We start from the raw sequence: 22,495 nt of genomic DNA on the forward strand, positions 1-22,495 counted from the left end.
ATCTTTTTCTTTAAGGATTTTTATTTGTTTTTGTTCGAGTCAAACCATTTTTCTGTCAAGTTTTCTTTAAAGAAAGTTAGCATTTGTTTCATAACTACCAAATACCAAATATTTGCACATATATCAAATTAATCTCTTCACAACAACTTTTCAAGGAAGATGTGTTGTCCCTAATTTTATAGATGGGTACATAGAGACTCAGAGAGTTAAGTAACTTCTCAAGTTCACAGATATAGTAAATGAGATTTAAGTCCTTCCTCTAAACCTTTCCATCATACTGTACTTTTCCTTCTGGCAATAGATCCTGGTAAGACTGGTAGCAAGCAGTTTTCCAGTTCTAGGTACCATGGATTCAAATAAAGAATTACTTTTGAAGAAATCTAAAAAGCTGGTAGATTAGGCATGATAAATGTAGAAGTTTTTCAGGGGACTACTCAATTTTGGGAAATCGTGAGGTGGAGGTGGTGGTTATATGAGAAGAAAGAACAGGACCAGATAAATAATGCAGAATTCTTTCCTATAACTAACACCATAGCTTGGGAAAACCAGAAATTCTGTACCTTGGTAGGTGTGCAAATATGTACTTGGTAAGGAATCCCTTAAGTATGCAAGACAGCGGGTAGTCATACTTGTCTTTTATAATGATAACTCAAACAATTCTGTGCAATGATTCATGGAAACAATTGGATTCTCATGTTCTCCTGGAGCTGTTCGTGATAATTCCAGCAAATGCAAGTGAGAAATTTAAAGCAAATAGCTATAAGAAAGGGAGGAGGTGGTAGAAGTACAGAGGGGGAAATACAAGATAGCAGCACTTTAGTTATTTGTGCAACCAAACTGTTTGGTGTGTATAAAAAAATGTGGAAATTTGGGTTGGTGGTAAAAACCTTTCTTCAGCTTTCACAGACAATTACAATTTATAAAAATTCATGTCCTTGTATGAGAGGCTTTTCTATTTCTTTTCCTCAGAAGTTAGGATATATGTAATGTTATATAGTAGTCATATTTTAAGAGGGTATCTAAATTACTCTGCATTCCCTGAAATCAACTCTAGACGGGTAGTGTGTTAAATACATATTGTTCAAGCTCCTCATCTTGTTTTCTCTCAAGGCTGTTCTCAACACCGACTTTTGTAGTGAGGCAGATCCAGTTGTGTCTGATATAGCTGGTGTGGTTTCTCTGGTCAGAGATGGAAGGTAGAAATTGGATCTCATATTTCTCTGGGCCTGGAAATAAACGGGCAGTGACATTCTTATTTTATTTCATAATTGTCTATGTAAGAATATAATTAAATGTTGATCATCTAGGCTAACCAGAAATAGCATGCTAGGAAAAGCATGGATAGTTAACAACCAACAAATATTTGTTAGAAAATTACTGTGTAAAAACTACAGTGAACCTCTCAGCCTTGTGTGTCAATAGCTTTAACTACTTCCTCAACCAATTTTGTTGTCAAATTGCCCAGAATGAGAGTTAAATGGATTGGTTAGAGAATTACCTGCTCTATGTTTCTCTCTCTTTTTTAAAGTTGTTAACTAGTAATTAAATATCTCAAACTCTAGCAGACAGAAAAGAAAAAGATAGCAAATCCTTTTACTAAGCTCTGATTAAATGAGTATTTAGAATATCTAACCAGAATATTCAAAATAAAATTCTACAGGAATGGTATAAATTAGTAAAGAATAATTCAGATAATAATTGAAAATAGTTGATAATTTATTTAATTTAGATTTCAGACACTTTTAATTCTAATAGCATCTGCCCTGTCATTAGACCAACCTGAGTTGAAATTTTGCCCTCTGTATTTACTAGGTATGAACTTAAGCAAGTTTTCATTTTTTATTGTTTTAATAAACAGTTTTGTGCCTTGGCTTTCTTATCAGTAAACAGGGATAATGACATTATTTAACTTCTAGAGTTGCTCTGAGAACTAAATGAAATAATACATGTAGCAGTGCTTAGCACAATGCCTGCCTGGTACTTTCTCAGCATCTAGTAAAAATTATCTATGTATCTTTTCAACCGTCTCTTCAACATCCATCCATCCATCCATCCATCCATCCATCCATCGATCCATCCATCCATCATCTGTCCATTGGTTCATTCATTTATCCATCTTTTTTTTGTTTCTGACAACATAAATTGATTATTTTGGGAGGCTTTCTTTGCCAGGGAATATGCAGAACTTTTAAAATATGAGATGAATTTATTGTCCAGAGTGTGTGCAAAGAGGAGACACCCCCAGAAACCAGTTTATTTTAAGTCCTTTTTCATGGCTACTTTTTTCTGGTTGAAGATAATATCCTAAATTTATTTCTGCCTATTAATTTAATAATATTTAAATAATTGGGAAGTATTTACTGAGTGTTTCTTTCCACAAAACATTGTTCTAGGTATTGTGGGAATGCAGAGAAAGCTAGGATTTTGTTTTCACCCTTGAGAAGTTTGTAATGCGGTTGAGGTTACTTAGAAAATATAATGATATACGTTTTTAAAAGATTATGTGAGGTAATATCCATTAAGTGTTGAATGAGTGATATAAAAAATAATTTCTCACAGATCTTATTAGAGATGTTTAGAAGAGGGGTAGATCATAGTTACCTGGAATAGTCTCAGTTGGTTTCCTAACAATAAGAAAGGAAAGTGAGGAAAATAGGGAGAGACAGGCATAGCAAAGGCTAGGAGGCAACAATAAGTGAAGTTTGACTGGTGAAGAGAAATGTGTAAAGATTGGTTGTATCTGGATGGAGGGCCTTGAGTGCCAGGGTCAGGAGTTTGGACTTTATTTTGTCATCGGGGGAGAGCCACTGATGTTTTTTGATCAGGAGAGTGGCCTGATGAAGGGAGTAGCAGTTAAGATTGATTTGGTGGAGGAGATACTAAAATAGAGAAAGTAGTTTAGGGTCTGTTGTAAGAGTTTAGGTATGAGGTGTGAAAAAGCTCTGTGCTAAGGTGATTATAAGTATGGTAAGAGAAATGAGCATAAGAAACGTTAAAGAATAGCTGATGGAGCTTCATGACTGGCTGGAATTGAGAAGCAAGGATAAAAATGAGGAGGTGGATAGAGTGTTCATGTTTCGAACCTTGATGATTCTGACAGTGGTACTCTTCTGGGTGTGGATGAATGAGGGGAGGTATTGAGGAAAATAGTGATGAATCTAGTTTTAAGGTGTTTAATATGAAATTGCAGAGCATATCTTGGTATAAATACTTCACAGTCATTTGAGGACTGTTGGATTTCTGGGAGTTGAGAGAGTTTAGTGTTGAGGATATGGATATAATAATCTTATGACTTAATGAAATGCTTGATAAAAAGAGTATAGAGAAATAATAATGTTTAGATTGGCAGTATTAAAATGGAATGGTATTTTCTGTGATTATGTATTCACTTTAATTTAAAACAATAAGCTATTTGCCTATCTCTCCCTCTCTGCCTTTTCCTCCCTCTTTCCCATAGTACTGATTGTCTACGATGTGTTGTGCGCTGTGCTGGGTACTGGGGATCCAACAATGAACAAGACAGATGATCCCTGTCCTCATGAAATATACAGAATAAACTTGTTTTTAATTAAACAAAATATTTTAATGAGTTCTCCTTTTACCCATTTACCATAAGCTTATGCTATGTAAGCATTTATCTCCCAGGGTCTGAAAGACATTCCCTGACAAGAAGTTTCCTTTTCTTCCTCTCGTTGATACTTTTTATTTTACTATATTGTAATAAATACTCTGTAGGAGTATAATTTCAGGAATTGATTAAATTACTCATCATCGAAGTTTAAGAAATACTGATTGCAATCCCCTTTGCCTGGGAGGTTTTTATTGTGCTGATCTTAGAAGAAGTATCTCTTGGAAAAAATTGTATTATATTATTTGAAAGTTCTAAGAGCAAGGAAAAAGATGTTTTTCTAAAACCGCCTTATTTCTTACATCCAGACACTTCTCTTAATGATGTTAAGTTTATCTCAAATCAAAATAAAACGTGCAGCTAGAGATTGGACTTCCCCTTTCTCCTGTTTCTTGCCATCCTTGTTTTCCTTCTGATTTAGCCACCGATGTTTAACCAATGTCTTCATCTCATTCTTTCCTCTACTCTTTCATAATAAAATAGAGGAATGGAGAAAGGGGAACAAAATGCAAGACTGAGGAACGCCAGTAGAGACTGATACCAGATGAAAGCATTATTCTAATGTCTGGATTTGTGTTCTAAGATTCAAGCTCAGGAGAGCCTATGCTCTTGATGAGCCTCAATTCATTTCACCATCACCCTGGTGTAGTCAGTGCCTCCCCCTTTTTTGCTAAACTGGTCTATTTTTGTTTTAAATGATCATAAATGATGTTATTTAGAACAGAAGTATCTGTTCTAAAATTGGAATGGAATATTAGGCATATCAGGCATTAGCTATAGGAAATATTTCAAAAATGAAATGGTTAAAATGGAAATATCAGGCATTAGCTGTAGGAAATATTGGTAAAATGGCATATCAGGCATATGGTAAAAATGGAATGTCAGGCATGTCAGGCATTAGCTGTAGGAAATATTTTCTTTCTTGCTTGCTTTCCCTTCCTTCCTTCCTTCCTTCCTTCCTTCCTTCCTTCCTTCCTTCTTTCTTCCCTCCCTCTCTCCCTCCCTCCCTCCCTCCCTGCCTCTCTCTCTTTCTTCTCTTTTCTTTTCTCTTCTTCTTCTTTTTTTTTCTTTTTTTTTTGACAGAGCCTTGCTCTGTCACCCAGGCTAGAGTGCAGTGGCACGCTCTTGGCTCACTGCAACCTCCACCTCCCAGGTTCAAGCAATTCTTCTGCCTCAACTTCCTGCAGAGCTGGGATTACAGGCGTGCACCACCATGGCTGGCTAATTTTCATATTTTTAGTAGCGACAGCGTTTCACCTTGTTGGCCAGGCTGGTCTCAAACTCCTGGCCTCAAGTGATCCACCTGCCTTAGCCTCCCAAAATGCTGGGATTACAGGCATGAGCCACCACACCTGGCCTAGCTGTAGGACATATTTTCTGATAAAAATGACATTATTGATGGAAAAAACCCCTATATTTAGAGTATTTTGAGAATGATTAGAGTTTTTGCTGTATTGGAAGGAATGATATAAATTTGAATGTCTTAAATCTTGAGTTAGTTATGAAATAAAATCACTTTTCTAAGAGAGCTTTAAAAATGCAGTTTGTTTGGAGCATTATCTATATTAATTATATTCATTTTAATTTGTATCTTAGGAATCTTTGGAGTGTGGGAGAACCGTGTCAAATTTTCAGTCCTTTAATACTAATTTAGCTTCAGGTTACTGAGATCACTTTGGTAGTGAGCCAATATGGTCACCAAATTTGGATGAGAATTCCAAATGCTGAGTGTCTCAAAAACAGTTGTGGGTATGTGTCCTATGCTTGGTTATTTTTCTAAACTTGTGTAGAGATATTAAATCACTTTCATAAGATGAATTTTCAACATCAAAAATATAAGCTACTTTAGAAGACAAAAATGAAGTGTAACTCTCTGTTAAAGAAAAATTAAGACAAAAGCTTTTGAGGTTGGATCCTGCCTGTCCTTTTCAACCTTCAGGAAGGTTGCTAGGCTAGAAAGACATCCTAAAAACAAAGTTTTTATAATGGAAAATGCGCTGACATACCCTTTAATGATATAGGTTCAAATGGCAGTGATATAATTTGTAGGCCTTTGTGCTTGGAAATGTCTGGAGAGTTGTAGTGCTCTTATTAATACTTGTAGTCACTTTTTATAAATTAGTATTTCTGGTTTTTCATTTTTTATTTAATTTAAGATGAATAAATCTTATTATTAAATAACGTGAAGATTGCATCATAGCCTTCAGGATTAAAATGCACTCCTTTTTTGGGGAGGCAGATAGATGTGTTTACTCTGTTGAAAGATTTAGATTTGATTTTTTGTTTTCTTCATGGTAATTATGTTTTCACTTTGCTGATCACTAGTGGTGCATTATTACAATGGAAGGTGACAATTTGATTGTCTTCAATTGGAGAAACAAGTAATTTTATATTCACTAAGCTGTCAGGTAACACTAACTCACAGGACTAAGAGCTCCTGGCAATGCAGCTTGGCACCTATATTTAACTGCTTTGATGCTTGTGTAACCTCTGCTGAATCAGAAATACTTTGCCTGTTGGAAATGGTTTTCAGGCTTGTACAATGAGGTTTTCATTAAGTAGACAAACTGAAAATGAACTGCAAAGCCATGGTTGTTTTTCTCCTCCCCTTTTACCTTCTCCCCTTTTTTCCCCTCCCCTTTCCCTCCCTCTCTACTCTCACTCCCTTCCTCCCTCCCTCTTCTTTTTCTTCTTCTTGTCTTTCTCTGAATAGGAACCTGAAATTTATACCTTATTTCATCACATGAAAGAGTGGACTTGGTAGATTGCCTTATTTAGCTAAAGGAGAACCTCAGAGATTAGCTTCTTTATATAAATTTGTTCAGTGTTTGTGTGAATTTTCATATTTTGAAACAATCTATATAGTATCAATATTCATTTTTCTCTTTTTTTCTGGAAATATTGAAGAGGGAAATTCGAGTTAAGAATGGAAAAGTATACAGTGACAATTTCCTACACTTTGTCTCTGAGAAGTTATTGTTCTGGTTTATGATTTTTATTAATATAATTAGATAAAATACCCTGTACTTGGGCTTCCATATTAATGGGCCAGTTTCATGCTGACAGAGAGATGTCTGTTTATTCACTTAAAAAATTGTAGTTCTCATTTTATATGAAGAGGAGATTCAAAGTGAACTTACATAAATAAATTCATTCTGCTATTATTTTAGACAACTTTCTTTCACTCCAGCCACACAGAGGTCTTTCGTTGAGCTATAAAGTCATTGTGCTAGATTAAAATCCTCTAAGTTAGTGTATATTTATAGTAGCCATTGTTAGGTTTTACTCTTATTGTTAAGTCACTGAATTTATTTATAAAATCTGGGCCTGGCTTTCCAAAGCAAAAATTCCAAAAGTTACTGGTAGATAAACTGTGAGAAAACCATATTATTTATATCAAGCAAAAAGTATAGATAGAGGTTACATGAAGTCAAGTTGTTTTGATCCCAGGAAGAAACCGGATACTCAGGGACACTTAATAATTATAGGTTTTCCATAGGCAGTCAGTCAGCAGGCCAGTCGTTAGGCTGGCTGCCTGTCTCTTCCAGCAGATACTAACCAATTAGACAGAGGTAGTTACGTGATGTAACATTATCAGGAGAAACAATTCATGAGTCAAAGCATTCCAAGATATATGAGCTCTAGTCCAAAGAACAGTCTTAAGCTACATAAAGTGACAGCAATATTGTCAGCTAAATATAAACTCTAGAAACACAAACTTTGATGACTTAAGAAGAATCTGTTCCAGGTAGTTCTTGTTTTGTAAGAAGCTCAGAGGGCCTTTGGAGACAATTTTGGTGCTTTGCTGTGAAAAATTGGACCCTTAGAAAAGTCAGAATCCATTAATTTAAGCACTTTCTTAGACATACTTCAAGGGCTTCAAATGTATTTCATTTACCTCATCTCCATTGATTTGACAGCTAATTCAAATCAGCGAGTTTTCTTCTAATAGTCATTGTCCTCATGTGTTACCATATCTGTTCTGAAAGTGCTACTACAAACTCTAGAAGATAGGTTTGTAACTTTCCAAGGTAATTCTGAAAACAGTTACCTTCTTTTCACCTGAATTTTCTTAATTACTTGTTAAATAGTTGGAAGAAAAAGAAAAATCTGGCAGAAGCAGAGGGAAGTTTGGAGGTGGATTGGGGGAGAGGAGGTGGTGGTGTTGTATAAAGTAATACAAATAATTAGTAAGCACCCTCCGACTTTACTGGAATGAATCAAGGAATGTTTTAAAAGGAATGTCTTCATTTTAATGTCTAGAATTAGGGTGTACCATGCCATCCTCCCTTCCCCAAGATCCTTGAATGTGGAAATTAGAGATAGAAGAAGAGGGTTTTAAAATCATTCTTTGCCCTAGGCTGGTTGGACTGGTGTCCTTTGTAGAGGTTCCTGGGTATTGTGCATTTTGGCAAGTAAACATATCTGTTACTCATGTTCCTTAAGATGAGAGGCACTGTGTTATATTTTTGGAAAATTAGTGTTTATTTCTCAGTATCAGCTCAAGTACAGAATTATATTAACAGTGAATTATCTGACTGAAATGAGTCTACCTTGGTAGCCTGGGGCTGAGTCGCAAAAATAAATGTGAATATTGGCCTGAAGTTTTGATTTTTTTAAATAAGTAGAACAACTCTTAAAATGTTGCTTTGTGTTAAAAACAGGACTTCTTTTGAATAAATGTAATGCCTGCAAAGTGAATGCCATTTGATAATAATCATAAAAATAATGGAAATATTCTCAAAAAGCCAGTTAAATATATTGCTATGATGAATTCAGTGGCTCTTTTTGATAATTATGTAAGCTTCAAATGACAGTTTTGAAAGATGGATACTTTTCAAGCTATAATTAAAAAAATGTAATTTTGAGTGATTATGCCTTATGAGAAAGTTTAAAAGTTTGAAGTTGTTTAAAAATAATCCTGACTTTAAACATATAAAAATAACTGTTTTTAAAGAATAATGTCAAATCAGAAAAGTTCTAGAAAATATGATATTCTGAGATAGAGGACTTAATGTGCACGTATCCAGCATTCTCATCATTTTATAAAGTCTTGGGCCAACTAATTTTGATTTATTGTTGCAGAACAGAAAATAAATTTACTGTCTGAGTAAGTTTGTGATAGCCCAAACATTCAGACTTTGTACTGGGGTTTTGGAGTAAAATAATTATGACCTTTCTAGAGGTGTTCCTACTGACTTCCTAGAGAACATTCTCAGTAACTGGAGGCTTTATCTCCAGCAATCTCATTTCCAAAAGTCCTAAGCCCGAAGTTCTTCCCAATGGCCTGGCATCCTGGGAGTTCACTTGATTGTTGGGCAGAGACATTTCAAGCTCAGGGAACATATGATGGGAATTTAGTTTTATGTGTCCCAAAGATATATAATTCTCTTTGAAGGTTTTACTTGATAATAGTTATGCCCCAGAAAACCATCTTGTTTAACCAATGTGATAAGTTGACAATGTAGTTTTTCTCTCTGATTATAATGTACTCTGTGTAGTCAATACACTGGTACCATGTGAGTGTAATTTCCTCTTTTATTTTATCTCCAATGCACTGTATTATAAATAAACAGTTAAAAAAAACACCAAACAAATCTGTTGCATCTCCTTTTAAGATTGTACCACTGTAGACACTTGTTCTAGTAAAGTAGAATTGGGCGCATTTGATTGCATTTAAATTTTTCATGCTTCAGCAGTTTGGCTGGGAGCACAGTAAAGAAAAATCCCATGAGCGAGGATAGTTTAGAATAATAGAACTTGATTTTGTGTATTATAGCGGCAACATTTGCGCTGCTTTAGTTAGGGTTGTGTCAGCACTTCCATTATAAACCCCTGTTTTCAGGGGGTATAACTAGGGAGATTTTTTTTTAATACAAATTAAAAAAACAATTCATTTGAATGATTTTTAAGTTATAATAGTGCAAAAATAAAACAAAGTAAAGTCACATCGAAACTGACCATTTCCACAAGGATTTTGATTTTCTTTTGCTTATTAGTTGTATAAGGCAGCAGCTAAAGTAAGGTGCTGTTTTAATATGTTGGGGATGAAAATTTTTGCAATGGAAAATTACTGACTGAGCATTAAAATAAATGTAAGCATTCCACATGACATTTTAAAACACTGAAACATGGGTATATTTGATTTATGAATTTCTAAAGGAGAGTAACTATGGTACAGTGGTTATAGTAAAGGCATTACCAAAAGTCAAGTGCCATTGAAGCTTCTAGAATACAGTTTGGTTGGTTGAGTAAAATGTTTTAAAGGGGAAAGCTAAAGAAATGAATGAGATGTCATCAGGATTATTTAATAAAGTAATTATGCAAAAAATCAGTGAATCAGATCTAATAATCAGCAAATCTAAAGTTTATTTAATAAACTCTGCATTAAAAACAATTTGTGCACATTTTATAACAAAACTCAAAACTGCCACCCAAAACAAAAGTCAACAACAAAACCAAATGTAAAAAAAAGATGTAAACAAAAAAACCCCAACAATTCTACCAAAAGGAAATGCTCAAGGAAATACCTTGCTAAAAACAAAACCCATCTTTTTCTCCACTAGCAATGCATTTGAGAACTATAATAAAGTAAAAACAAGAAATTATATGATTTGGAAAAGTATTTTTGGAACAAAAAAATGTTAATTCCTTTGCTAAGGAAAGGGATTTCAAAATTGAGTGTGTTTTTCTTGATTGTTAACCATTGTTGTCCTACCTCCCCTGTCTCCTTTTCCTCTAACGATAGTGTGAACTGAGGATGAACACTCAGATTTAATATTGCTTTTTTTGGCAGCTTGTGTTTTATTTGCAACCTTGATACACATATGTATTTGTAGGTGCAAAATAAAAGACAAATTGTGAGATGTTATAAATAGGTAGCATTCCTGAATGGCCACTGGAGGAATCACCAGAAGACTGTTGATGAAGTAGAGGTGAAGCCTTTCCTCACTAATTGTATTCAGCGTGTAATTTCTAAACTTCCCTCTGAATTTTGATTTTCAATTAACACTCCCCATTTGAAGATAATTTTCTATTTAATGTAATTGCAGGAAATAATTTATTGGCTGATTAAGACTGAGGACCCAACCTTCCTTAAGAAAACGTTCTAACAAACCATCCTTTAAACTCAACTCATAGATTTAGTCTATTTTTACAGCTGCAGAGTTGTATTTAATTAGGATTGTGCACTATTGTTCACTGGTGCAGTTTATAGTTGAAATTATTCTTAAGAGACTGTTTTCATTTTGAGTTTTGTCATGATTAATTTAAACTAAAGCAGCAATCATAGACATTGCTATTGGAAGGAGCCAATTCACTTTATAATAAGAGGATGTTTGTTGAGGGAACTAAAGTCACTCTGATTTTTGGATCATGACTTTCAATTGTATTGAACTATTTTAAAAAGCAGAAGTACATTCATTCTTTTGTTTTTAATGTGAATGATTATTGATATTGTCAGTATCTGAAATAGGAAATCACTCTTGTGTGTGGCAAGCTCTTGATAAACTTGCAGAACAGTTATAATTTGCCTGGTTTTACTAATAGTAGTTATGGGGCCGGTAAAGTAAGCCATACAGTAATTCTCTTATACTAAGAAGCATCCATTGGCTATCATTTTTCATAATTGTGTATGTGTTTGCTCATTTGTTATTATTGATATAAATTGATCAAGAATATATCTGATTTATTGATATAGCACTCTTTAGAACATTTAATTCATTTCTTCTCAAAGAAATTATAGGCATTCTTTTGCATTCCCTTTCCCCCATTTTATTTTCTAGTATCAAATTTAATAGATACAATTTTTGTTATTTGTAGAATGATTATTATAAATTGGTATCAGCATTTTAATATGTTTCAAAGCACTTCAAAAGCCTGTAATACTTTTATTTAGAACTGTGCATAATTAGGTTAGCTGATCTTATATTAATTTTTTTCACTGTAGGATACTAAATCTGAGCCCCCTCATTAATTGTGAGAAATTTAGCATTAGCTGTTAAATCCTATGTGAAACATGGGCTGCTACATAAAAACTACTGTTTAAATTGGAATTAACTTAATTATTTTTCTTTGCACTTGATATTTCCTTCACTGCAATATTCATGAAAGCATGTGACAGATTTGTAAATTTAACTGTTAATCTCAGATTTCTAGACCCTTTAATCAGTATTTATTTGTCTGTAGAAACAGTACTAGCAAGTTAATGATTTGCTAATTTGAAAAATGCTCATGTGGTTTCCTATGTTAACTGATTTGTGCATTTTTTAAAAAATGGTATGAAATCAATTAATGTTAAATAGCAATTAAGGTGGAGATTTTATTCCTTTCATTGCACAGCAGTTTTAGAGCTAAAGATGTAATAAACTAAAACCAATGTAAAGTTTTAGAAAAAATGCTCAATTCCCTCTTCTGTTAAGTTATACACTTTCAGTGGTTTTATTTTCTAACCATTTTGCCAAGAAATTCATCTTGATAAAATGATATTCTAAACATTTTGAAATTCTATTTAATAATCATGGTTTTCTGATTTTATATGAGAGCAAAGAATGGAGACGTTGTCATGCAGAGTGTAGTCGATGTTTATTTGTGGGCATATAAATGAATGTTCAGTATTGTATTTGGAGGTTTTAAATATTATGCACAGTAGGCATTTTACTATTTTCACGGTAAATGCTTTGAATCTTGTATGTACTTCCTAATATAAAATAGAGGTATAGCTATTTCAGATACTCAATTCAAATGCTACAAAATTGCCCTAAAACCTAACAGTATCAGCCACTCAATCAATGTGTCACTTAAAAGTTAAGTTACAACAATTGACTCATTTCAAAGGTATTTTAAAAAGCTTTAGATGGCACTAAGTAGTGTTAGGCCCAGCCCTAATAATGCAAAGTGTAAACAAAGAAGTCAGGATCAGATTTGTTTAGGACTTTAATTATGAATTATTTACTCTCCTGATTATATTTTCCTACATATGCTTCTTTTGCTCCTACATAAACCATAGGAGAAAGTTAGATATTTGTGCTTTCAAATCATCTTGCAAACTGACTCATTTGCCAGTTCATTCATTCATTTTTTTCCGTTGCTAACTATCACCCAAAATACTCTCAAGAAGCTTATAATCTAGTTAAGAAAACTAGGAGGAAAAATATACACATACACACCCTGTCCATTATGAAAACTTAGTCTGTAAAAAAATCATTAATGGATTGTAAGAGAGAAAATATGCAGTAATTACTGGGAAGAGGTTTGCTGAGTTAAAAGCAAAGAGGGAAAGAAGGACATATAAGCCAGGGGTTCTTTTTCAGGGGTCTAGAGTGGACCACAAATATCTCTAAAGTTAAATAACTTTCCTTTTTTTCCCGAACTAGCCAAATGCAAGGGTTGGTTTATGTTTTGTTATTGACAGCCATTTTTAATCCATTCTGTTTTCCTTCTGCAGAAGAATGTCTTCCAAGCAAGCCACCTCTCCATTTGCCTGTGCAGCTGATGGAGAGGATGCGATGACCCAGGATTTAACCTCAAGGGAAAAGGAAGAGGGCAGTGATCAACATGTGGCCTCCCATCTGCCTCTGCACCCCATAATGCACAACAAACCTCACTCTGAGGAGCTACCAACACTTGTCAATACCATTCAACAAGATGCTGACTGGGACAGCGTTCTGTCATCTCAGCAAAGAATGGTGAGTCTTTAAAATCTGACCACTGCCTCTAAATGCATTCCTTAGAATGTCCTCATTATAAATAGATATTTTAGGGAAATAGATGACCTTAGAGTTATTTTTGCTTAGATCATGAAACAACTACCAGGTACATATTACTAAGATACTAATAACTGGAAAAACTTGAAAAATGGTTTGTGATTTAGTGTATATACGTTTATTATTAGGTCAATGTGCCAATAATATATTTTATCAATTGATTTTTGTGAGGGGATTGGTTATCTTATTCTATGAATCCATGAATTTAAGATGGTTAACTTGGTAATATCATAAAATAGGTATGATCAAATAAAGTATGCTTATGTATTAAAATTGAAAAATTTAATTAAGCAAATATGTCTGTGTGAATGAGGTCATATGTTGAATACACCTTCAATGAGAAAATGCAGGTATTTATCACTTTTAATGGTCATTCTTGATTTATAATAAAGCTTTTCTCACTTATGTGCCTATATATTAATTTCAAAAGGACATGCAAACCTCGTGAGAATAAGTCAATCAGACTACAGGAGTTTTCTCAAAAAGTAGAAACAGCATGAAATACATGCAGTGTATTAGCCAGCTTTCCCATGTTAAATTCCATCTCTAACCATCAGAACAGAAACCATAGTCAGTGACATTAATTATCTAGTTCAAAGAAAAAATATTCAATTTTTTTAGCATCTAGAAGAGATTAAAATCTTAATATAATTTATTAGATTAGAAGTTTAAACCCCATTTTGCATTTCTTAATTTTTGGCTAACAAAAATTAAGTTAATGAAAATTATTTTAAGTGGGCACTGAGAAAATTTTTATTTCTTAACAAAAATAAGGTAATATTTACAATGCCTTTACTACTAATAACACATATTTAAATTCTTATTCGATGCTTAATGTCTCAGAGACTTAATTCAATAATTTATGAAGGCAGACATTTTTCTTTTTCAGATGATTTTGCAGACACAGCCAGTGCTCTGAAGCAGTAGGTGAGAAGCAGAGGATTGGAATGTAGTTTCTAGACTAATTTTAGTTTTGAAAGTGATCAAAATTGTACAATTTGATCCACTGGAAGATTTATTTTTCTTGAGTAGGAAGAAGGTAATAAAGCAAGTCTGTTTTTCTGATTGAACTTCAGTTGTTCATTTTAACACCTCCAAGGTGAAATAGATATCCAGTCACTGCCACTTGCTTATTGGCAAGATAATGGAGTGATGTTTCATTTTTATTTCAACAAATATTTATTGAGTACCATCTAAGTGCCAAGCATTCTGTTAGGTGCTGACTATATAGTGGTGAACAAAGCAGACATGATGCATGCCTTCATGGAGTTTATAGTCTGGGAGAGGGAATAGAAATTAAATAAATATATACACAAATATATAATTAAAATGTGATGTTTGCTATGTATGAGGAGAAAGAACAGAATGCTATGTGAGAATGTAATGGGGCAAACCTAATTTAGAATAGATGGTTAGGAATGCCCTCACTGAGCCAAGGATGGTAAGAACTAACCAGGTAGAGTGGAACAAAGAGTAAAACTGTAGAGGGAACAGCATGTATGAAGTATTTGAAGTGAGAAAGTTACTGCTTAATTTCAGAAAGTAAAAGATGGCCTTCATCACTGGAGAGTTATGATGAAGGATGCAATATAGGATAAGATATAGTTGTAGAGATTGGTAGGGGCTATATCAAACAGGACCTTGGAGATAACATTATGGATGTGAGATTTGATCTAAGTTCAATGGAAAACGTTTGAAGCGTTCAAAAACAATTCAAACAGATAAATTCTGGCTGTGGTATAATGAATGGATGGGAGAGAGACAAGAGTGAAAGAAGGAGAACCCACTGGGAGTCTATTTCAGAAGTCTAGGTGAGAGTTGAATGGCTTGGGTTAGTGTAAAGGAAGAGTGGCTAGAGAGAAAGGATGGGTTTAAGATATATTTTGTCTTTTATGCCAAATCTAGTCATAGACAAATAAAAATAACTGGACTGGAAAATATGGGTAGAAGAAGAAATAATACAGTTCAAATTTTATTTCTTTGAGAACACTATACTTATTTTCCCTAGAAAAATTTTGTTTGTATCTTGATAAGTGCCAAGTTACTTTGGTGGGTTATTCTCAAACTTTTATGATCTAAAATTTTGTCTTAAAATATATATTAATAATTTTTTTACCAAATTTATATTAAATGTGGTTTATGATAGTATAAAATAGTTTAATGCTACAAATAAGTTAAATATTAATGTAAAAGAAATCATACTTGCTAGACATGTTTTCAAACTTTCACTTTCTTTTGCTATCAAACATTGCTTTCCACTGGAGCCTTTGTGTATTCTGAATGACTAGAAGCCAAAATATTTTGTTTAAACTCCCACTCTATAGTATTTCCCAGCTGTGTACTTATATGGTGTAATAAAGGGATGTAACAAATGGGAAATAGCAGCTGCATTTGGAAATTCCCTTTGTGCTTCTTTTTCACTGGATAGATTCAATATTTTGTAACAACTGTAATATCAGACCTGTAATGACTTATACTGTAAGTATCATATCACTAACCAATTTTTCTTTACAGGAAAAAAAACAATAGATGGATTTTAAGTTTCTGGGCAGACCTGCAAACCTACATATATTGTGTGTGTGTATGTGTGAGTGTGTGTTGGAGTGGGAGGACTCTGCTAACATAAAATTTAATAAACATTTTACCTCATTCTACTTTAAAATAAATATGAAGTCAAAAAGATGTTTATGAAATCAAGTAAAACTTGTAATTTTTTTAATGGATCATATTCTGTACTTTTAATAGAGTTGCAAAAAATAGTTGTGAAGAAATAAAACTTAAAAGAAAATCTAAAAAGTAACAATTTTTTCAGCACTTATACAGTTTCCATTGTTATTTACTTTCTGTAATGGCCCTCATGGCCCTCATTCATGAACTGTTAGAAACAAGCCCTAAAAGTTTCTTATCTCCTGGGTTCAGGAAGGGTTTTACTTTGAAATGTCATGACCACAGAGGAAGTTTTCTGTCGGAAAAGGTGAAGACAAAGCAAAGAAGCTCTACTAGTTCCCACTTCCTGATTAGAAAAAAAAATCTTTAAATGGAAAAATTCTGATTATTTTGAGGTGACACTGCAACAAAATATGAGACTACATAGGTTCAAACAAGAAACATAATTTGTAATGGCATAAGCAAAGAAGGAGAATAGAAATTTTAGAAATAGGATTTCAAGGACCAGTTTGAGATAAAAAATTTTAGATTCTGATTTTAATCATAATTACCTATTTTATAGACACCAAATTGTTGAATTATAAATTTAATGTGCTATGTTAATTAGTGAGAGCCATTTGAAGGTTGGAAAGTTAGTGTAAATAAGATTCACTATCCTCTATCCACAACCGCTACCACTTTCATCATGGCACCCAGTGTGCCAGTACCTTTTTTGCAGAGGAATGTTGACACTGTCCACTAAAATGGACTTTTGTTCTCATTAGGACCGACTCATTAGGCTGGAATACATTCGCATAATTTTTTTTCATGGAAAAATGTACAGCATATTATTCTTTTTGATGTTAATAAGCATGGAGAGGAATATTTTTGTGATAATGTTTCATGACCTGTATATGATATTGAGTGTAATGATTATCTGCTAGATTGCAACTGTATAAAGGACAGATAAACTTATATATTGTTGGTGATCTTGTCTTCAGATTACATACAATTTTTTGGTGCAAATTATGTATAGCTACTTGTATCAAACAGATAAATTGCTACGTGCATGTTATTTTGAGCCTTCCCTTCCTTACTTTTTTTTTCTTTTGCTTTAGAGTATAATTTAGAAAGGAGTTATTATCATCACTGGATACCTGAGTGTATAGTACCTACTAAAGTTCCAGGCACAAGGACTAACTTGTGAATAATGTAGATAAGATCCCTGTTATCATAGAACTTAGAGTCTAGTAGTGTGGCAGACAATAAAGAAGTCTTATAGAGTGAGACAATTTCAGACAATGATAAGTACTAGGAAGGAAATTAAGTAAGAACATGTGATAGAGAATTACTCCTTTAAAAAGACTGGGGAAGGTATTTTTGAGGAGGTGACATTTGAGCTGAAATTGGAATAAAAACAATCACTGTGCAAAGATTTGGGGAAGACACCCGGTCAGAGAGTATAATAAGTACAAAAGTCTTGTAGTTTGTATGTTTGAGAAACAGAAAACAATAGAGTGGCTGGTGAGGGAGAGAATGGTATGAAATGAAATCAGGGAGGCTGGCAGATTACAGATATTATGGAGTCTCATAGGCTACAGGGAGGTGTTTAAACTTTCTTTCAAGTGTAAGTAGAAGCCATTGGAAAATTTTAAGCAAGGGAGTAACATGATTTGATTTATGTTTTTAAAAGATCACATTGCCTGCTGTGTAGAGAGTGGACTGTGAGAGAGAACATCAGAAACTGGGACACCGATTAGGAAACCATTGCGGTAGTGCAGGTGAGAGTTTGATGATAAGCGGAAGAGTGAAGAGTTAGGAAGGTTATTCGTTGAAGAGTTCTGAGAGATTCTGAAGAAGACAAAATTTACACAAAGGGTGGAGACAATGTTTTAAGTAATGTACATGTGGGCAGAAACATAGTCAAGAATGACAAGAAATGAGGTTGGTGAGACCAAGGAGAGGAGGGAAGCGAGTAGAAATGCTCTCGGCCAGAGAATGGGCCCAGGCGAGAGACAAGCTTTTTGCCTAAGAAGCAACTGTTAGTAGGTGGCTTCTGTGGTAGGCCATGGAGATGTGGGTAAGGCACCAACATTCTTATGAGATACAAAATGTGATGATTGTAAGTGGGAACTTATGTACATGTGTACACTTACACACATTCTTATATGGATACACATTTTGGCAAAAATATACATGTGCTTTTAACTACTAGTCTAAGTAGGTAGAAATAACCATAGTGGACTCTCAGCCCCAGAATATCTGAACTCCTTATTTTAGAGACCTACTTAAATTCCTCCAGGGGAATTTTTATCTTCTAGAAAAGTTTTAAAATAAGTTTCCACCTTAAATAAAAGATGTCAATAATGCTCTTTGTTGTAATTGAATGAAAATAATGGTAGGCGTGCTGAGATATTTAATAATAACTATTGGGGAAAACACCTTCTTGCTTGCAAACAATTTCTACTCTCTGCTTCTCTAGCTTTCAGTCTCATGAAGTTGCTAATCAACTCTGGAGTGTTTTGTGCTTTTCGCTTGGAGTCATAAAATTGCTGGTGTGGACTTTGTACCATTTCTGGGAATGGAGCTATTGTCATTACATGATAACAGTCCAGGAATTTTTAGTGAGGATCTAATCTTCAGTCATGCTGTTATGACAGACTTTGAGAAGATTTCTAATCTTGATATTTTAGAGAAGATTTTAAAAACTTGAATTGTTGCCAGTTTTTTGTAAGATTTTGTCGTTTAACATAGTAGGCAGTACCAAAATGAAATTTATTTCCCCACTTTTATTGAGACGGTACTTTAGAAAGTGTAGTGAAACCCACTTGTTCACTTGGTCCTAACTAGTGTATAGTCATAGTCATAACTCCTAAGGTAAGATTTATGTACACCTTTGTGATACCTGATTGGCCTATGAAGCACTGGAAAAAAGTCCATAAACCTGTAAGGTTTAGACTTCTTGAGACATTTAGTTACTACTTCTCTTATTTTTGGATTTTGGAAATTCATTCAATTTTAGTAAAGTTCAAGCCTAGATTTCTGTTAACAGGTGAAAATGGCCATCCTTACCTTGAATCACTGAATAGTATTTTCTAGGAAGACTTATGGGGGATTTCCCAGTTCCTGTAACTTTGAAACTATATTTGCATACGGTACTATCTCTTTTTCAACCTGTTTCAGAAATTTAATGACAGAAATTTATTTAGAATTTGAACTAAAAAATAAAAAATTTTATTACATGGAACCTGGCAAAGCTCTTGCTGTGGGTAGTGAAATAGACAACAAATGTTGTCTAGTGTTGACACATTGATTACCTTTATATTTTTACACCCTGATAATGTGTACTGTCCTTTAGAAAAAGTATGTATTTTTAAAAGTTCCCCAAATGTAAATTGTTTAAATTAAACAAAGGGTTACTGGTATGATACTTGGAAGTATCTCGATGTTTATGGAAATATAAATTATTTTTTCATGATTCTTAATTATATAATATGCCTTTCTAAGGATAATTTTTGGAAAAATTTTCTTTCTTACCTAGCATATTATTAAAATCTTCATCAAAAGTAGAGACATTAGGCTGGGCATGGTGGCTCATGCCTGTAATCCCAGCACTTTGGAAGGCTAAGGCAGGTGGATCACTTGAGGTCAGGAGTTTGAGACCAGCTTGGCCAACATGGTAAAACCCCATCTCTACTAAAAATACAAAAATTAGCCAGACGTGGTGGTGCGTGCCTGTGGTCCCAGTTACTCAGAAGGCTGAAGCAGGAGAATCGCTTGAACCTAGGAGGTGGAGGTTGCTGTGAGCCGACATTGTGCCACTGCACTCCAGCCTGGGAGACAGAGCAAGACTCCATCTCAAAAAAAAAAAAAAAAAGTAGAGACATTAACGTGCTCTGGAATAGTTGGCTTTTTTCCCCCTTGGGCAAGAAGGAATCAGGTATGCATGCTGATTAACACACTCCAGTCATTAACATGTGATTATGCGGGCTGCGTATTGAGCACCTGCCAAAATATAAAAATCCAGTACTTTGCTACATCTGTGCAAAGACTTTTTGCATTTCTTTTGTATTTTGACAGATCAAGGAAAATCGGACATTAGTATCTTTTTTTTTTCAGTGAAATAAAATTGTGTGTTCAGAATGTCTTTAAGGAGATGTCACATGTCATTTTTATTTTTATTTTAGTCATTAAGTCTGTATAAGATCCAATGACTAGGGTTTGTAGTGCACTGACTATAACATGAACCCCTTAATGAACTCTGTCACTGACATTCACTTACAATTTGCAACATTCCTGCATGTTCAAAAGGATTATCTTTTCTTGGAGTCAGCCAACGTTCTCCTAATTTGCCTCAGTTTTATGTGATATTTCTGTGTTTGATGGATATTTTGTTTTCATTTACTTTACCTATGTACTGCTAGTGTATACCTCATAGTAATGCCAGGGCTGCTCCTGTGGTTTGACTTTTCCTGTCAACTATCCCTATGCAAATACTTCTATATGACCAAAGTGTAGCTTAGAGTCTATAGCATTTACACACATAGGAAAAGTAGCTTTTTGATAATTATTTAAAATAAGACTTGGTTACTAATAAAATATCTAGTGTAATCTAGTCTAGCGTGAACAGTCTGATTGAGCAGGACTGTTCTACTCAGCTTTTATCTTTCTTAATGGATTCAAATGTCATTTGAATGTAGCTTTTTTTTTAAAAAAATAAACCTTTTATTAAAATTGATCAGGGTTAATCAATGGAAGCTAATCTCGGGACACTAATAATTTTCTGATTAAAGCAGAACTCTATGAGCATGTTTCAGTCTATAGGTGGTTCTGATTAATATATATTTTCTTGTACAGAAATCCTTCTTAGAATTTTTTCTTGCCTAGCCTCTGGGTACATCACTATAATGAAATATGATAACTGGAACACTAAAATCTGCACATTTTTTCATAATGCTTTCAAGCAACATGTAGAAAATTATGTTTATATTATATAGCGTGCAGTTGTTTATATGACTAATTTGAACTTATTGTGATTAGAATGAAATATCAATCTCAAAGTCCTTCTAGATCAGCAGGAATAAGATGGTGACAACTGTGATACGCAGCATATTACTTTGGGAGGAGGAACCCAGGATTGTGCCTGCACACCTTGAGACCTACCTTCTTTAATTTGGAGAGGGTTGCTTTCCATAAAGGCAACTTTAATATAATGAATCCTACTTGCATCATTTGTTTGAAGATGAGGTTGAAAGGGCTGTCTCTCGTTATTTAGTCAAACCACCTGCATCAAGCAGGAAAGACCCTACTCTGTTCCCTCCACAAGTACATCTAATCTTTCTTGAACACCTATAATGAATATGCATTAATTACTTTGATACTGAAATTATCCCACTGTTTGATTGTCCTCTGCAAAAAAGTTTCCTTGCTTTCCAGGAGAAGCATAACCTTTTAAAAGAAGAGCAACTTCAAGCTATTATTACTTTTGTTAATACAGCTTTCAATGTGATGACATATTTATTTTTTATGATATTAAACTTTACTACATTCTCTTGACCCCTAGGCATTGTTTTTTAGGTGATGCAAATTGAGTTCAATAATATATCTTTGTGTAAACCACATTCTAAATTCCAAAGTATAAATTACAAACCTTTGCTAATAAAATTTTACAATCGGGTTGAAATTAGACATGAATATTTATGCATTTCATTTATCTTCTTTATATTTCATTAGCACCCTGGAAAATGGAAAATCTTATTGAATAAAATGATTGGAAATTATTTGGTAAACTTTTGCTTTTATTATAATTTAACTCTGATTTGTTTCTACTCCCAGTGTACTGAGAGTACTCAGAAAACAATATTCTCAAATGTCACAAAATTCTGAGAGGAAGTGTGCCCTCATTCAAACACAGATAGATTATGGTGGTATAATAGAAGAGATTCATTTGCTGAGAAATGAATAATTCAAATATTTATATGATAATTTTATTTATCAATTTTTTGGTCAGTTCCAGTGGTGAGTAATAATTTTTTGCATAAGCACTGAGTTAGCCAGGATTAAACTAATGTAATCCATGAACAAATTCAGAAAACTTTTGCTCTTGAGTTTAGAGTCAATATATGACTTTCAGTTATATTAATTTATTTCATACCTGGTATGCTTCTACTAGAGATGATTCTCTCATTTTTGTTCTCTCATTGATGTATTTCAGATATAATTGGATTATAGTTTATTTCTTTTGCTTTCTGAAATTAACAATAAAGTTAGAATTTGGCCCTCCTTTTGGCTACTGTTCTCTTGGATGACACAGTAGGTCAAGGAATGAATCTATGTTTTTGGATATTTGGAAGTTAAGAGGGGAAAATAAAAATTCAGAGAAAAGTTTTTCTTTCCAGAGAGAAAATATGGGCTCTGTGATTGTAGTTAAGTCATCAGTCCAAGGTTGTATGTTGCA

General features: G+C 33.8%; 1 protein-coding gene across 32 annotated transcripts in view; it reads left to right on the forward strand.

Moving 5' to 3' along the window:
• Window positions 1-22,495, forward strand: part of SOX6 (SRY-box transcription factor 6) — a 757,470-nt gene that overhangs the window by 364,826 nt on the left and 370,149 nt on the right. For all 32 annotated transcript variants that reach the window (XM_054523662.2, XM_054523669.2, XM_054523670.2 and 29 more), the window contains 1 exon segment: window positions 13,074-13,314. In XM_054523662.2, coding sequence (XP_054379637.1) covers window positions 13,074-13,314 — 241 coding nt within the window.

This window comes from Pongo abelii, chromosome 9 (assembly GCF_028885655.2).
Source record: "Pongo abelii isolate AG06213 chromosome 9, NHGRI_mPonAbe1-v2.0_pri, whole genome shotgun sequence".
NCBI classification, from domain to species: Eukaryota; Metazoa; Chordata; class Mammalia; order Primates; family Hominidae; genus Pongo; species Pongo abelii.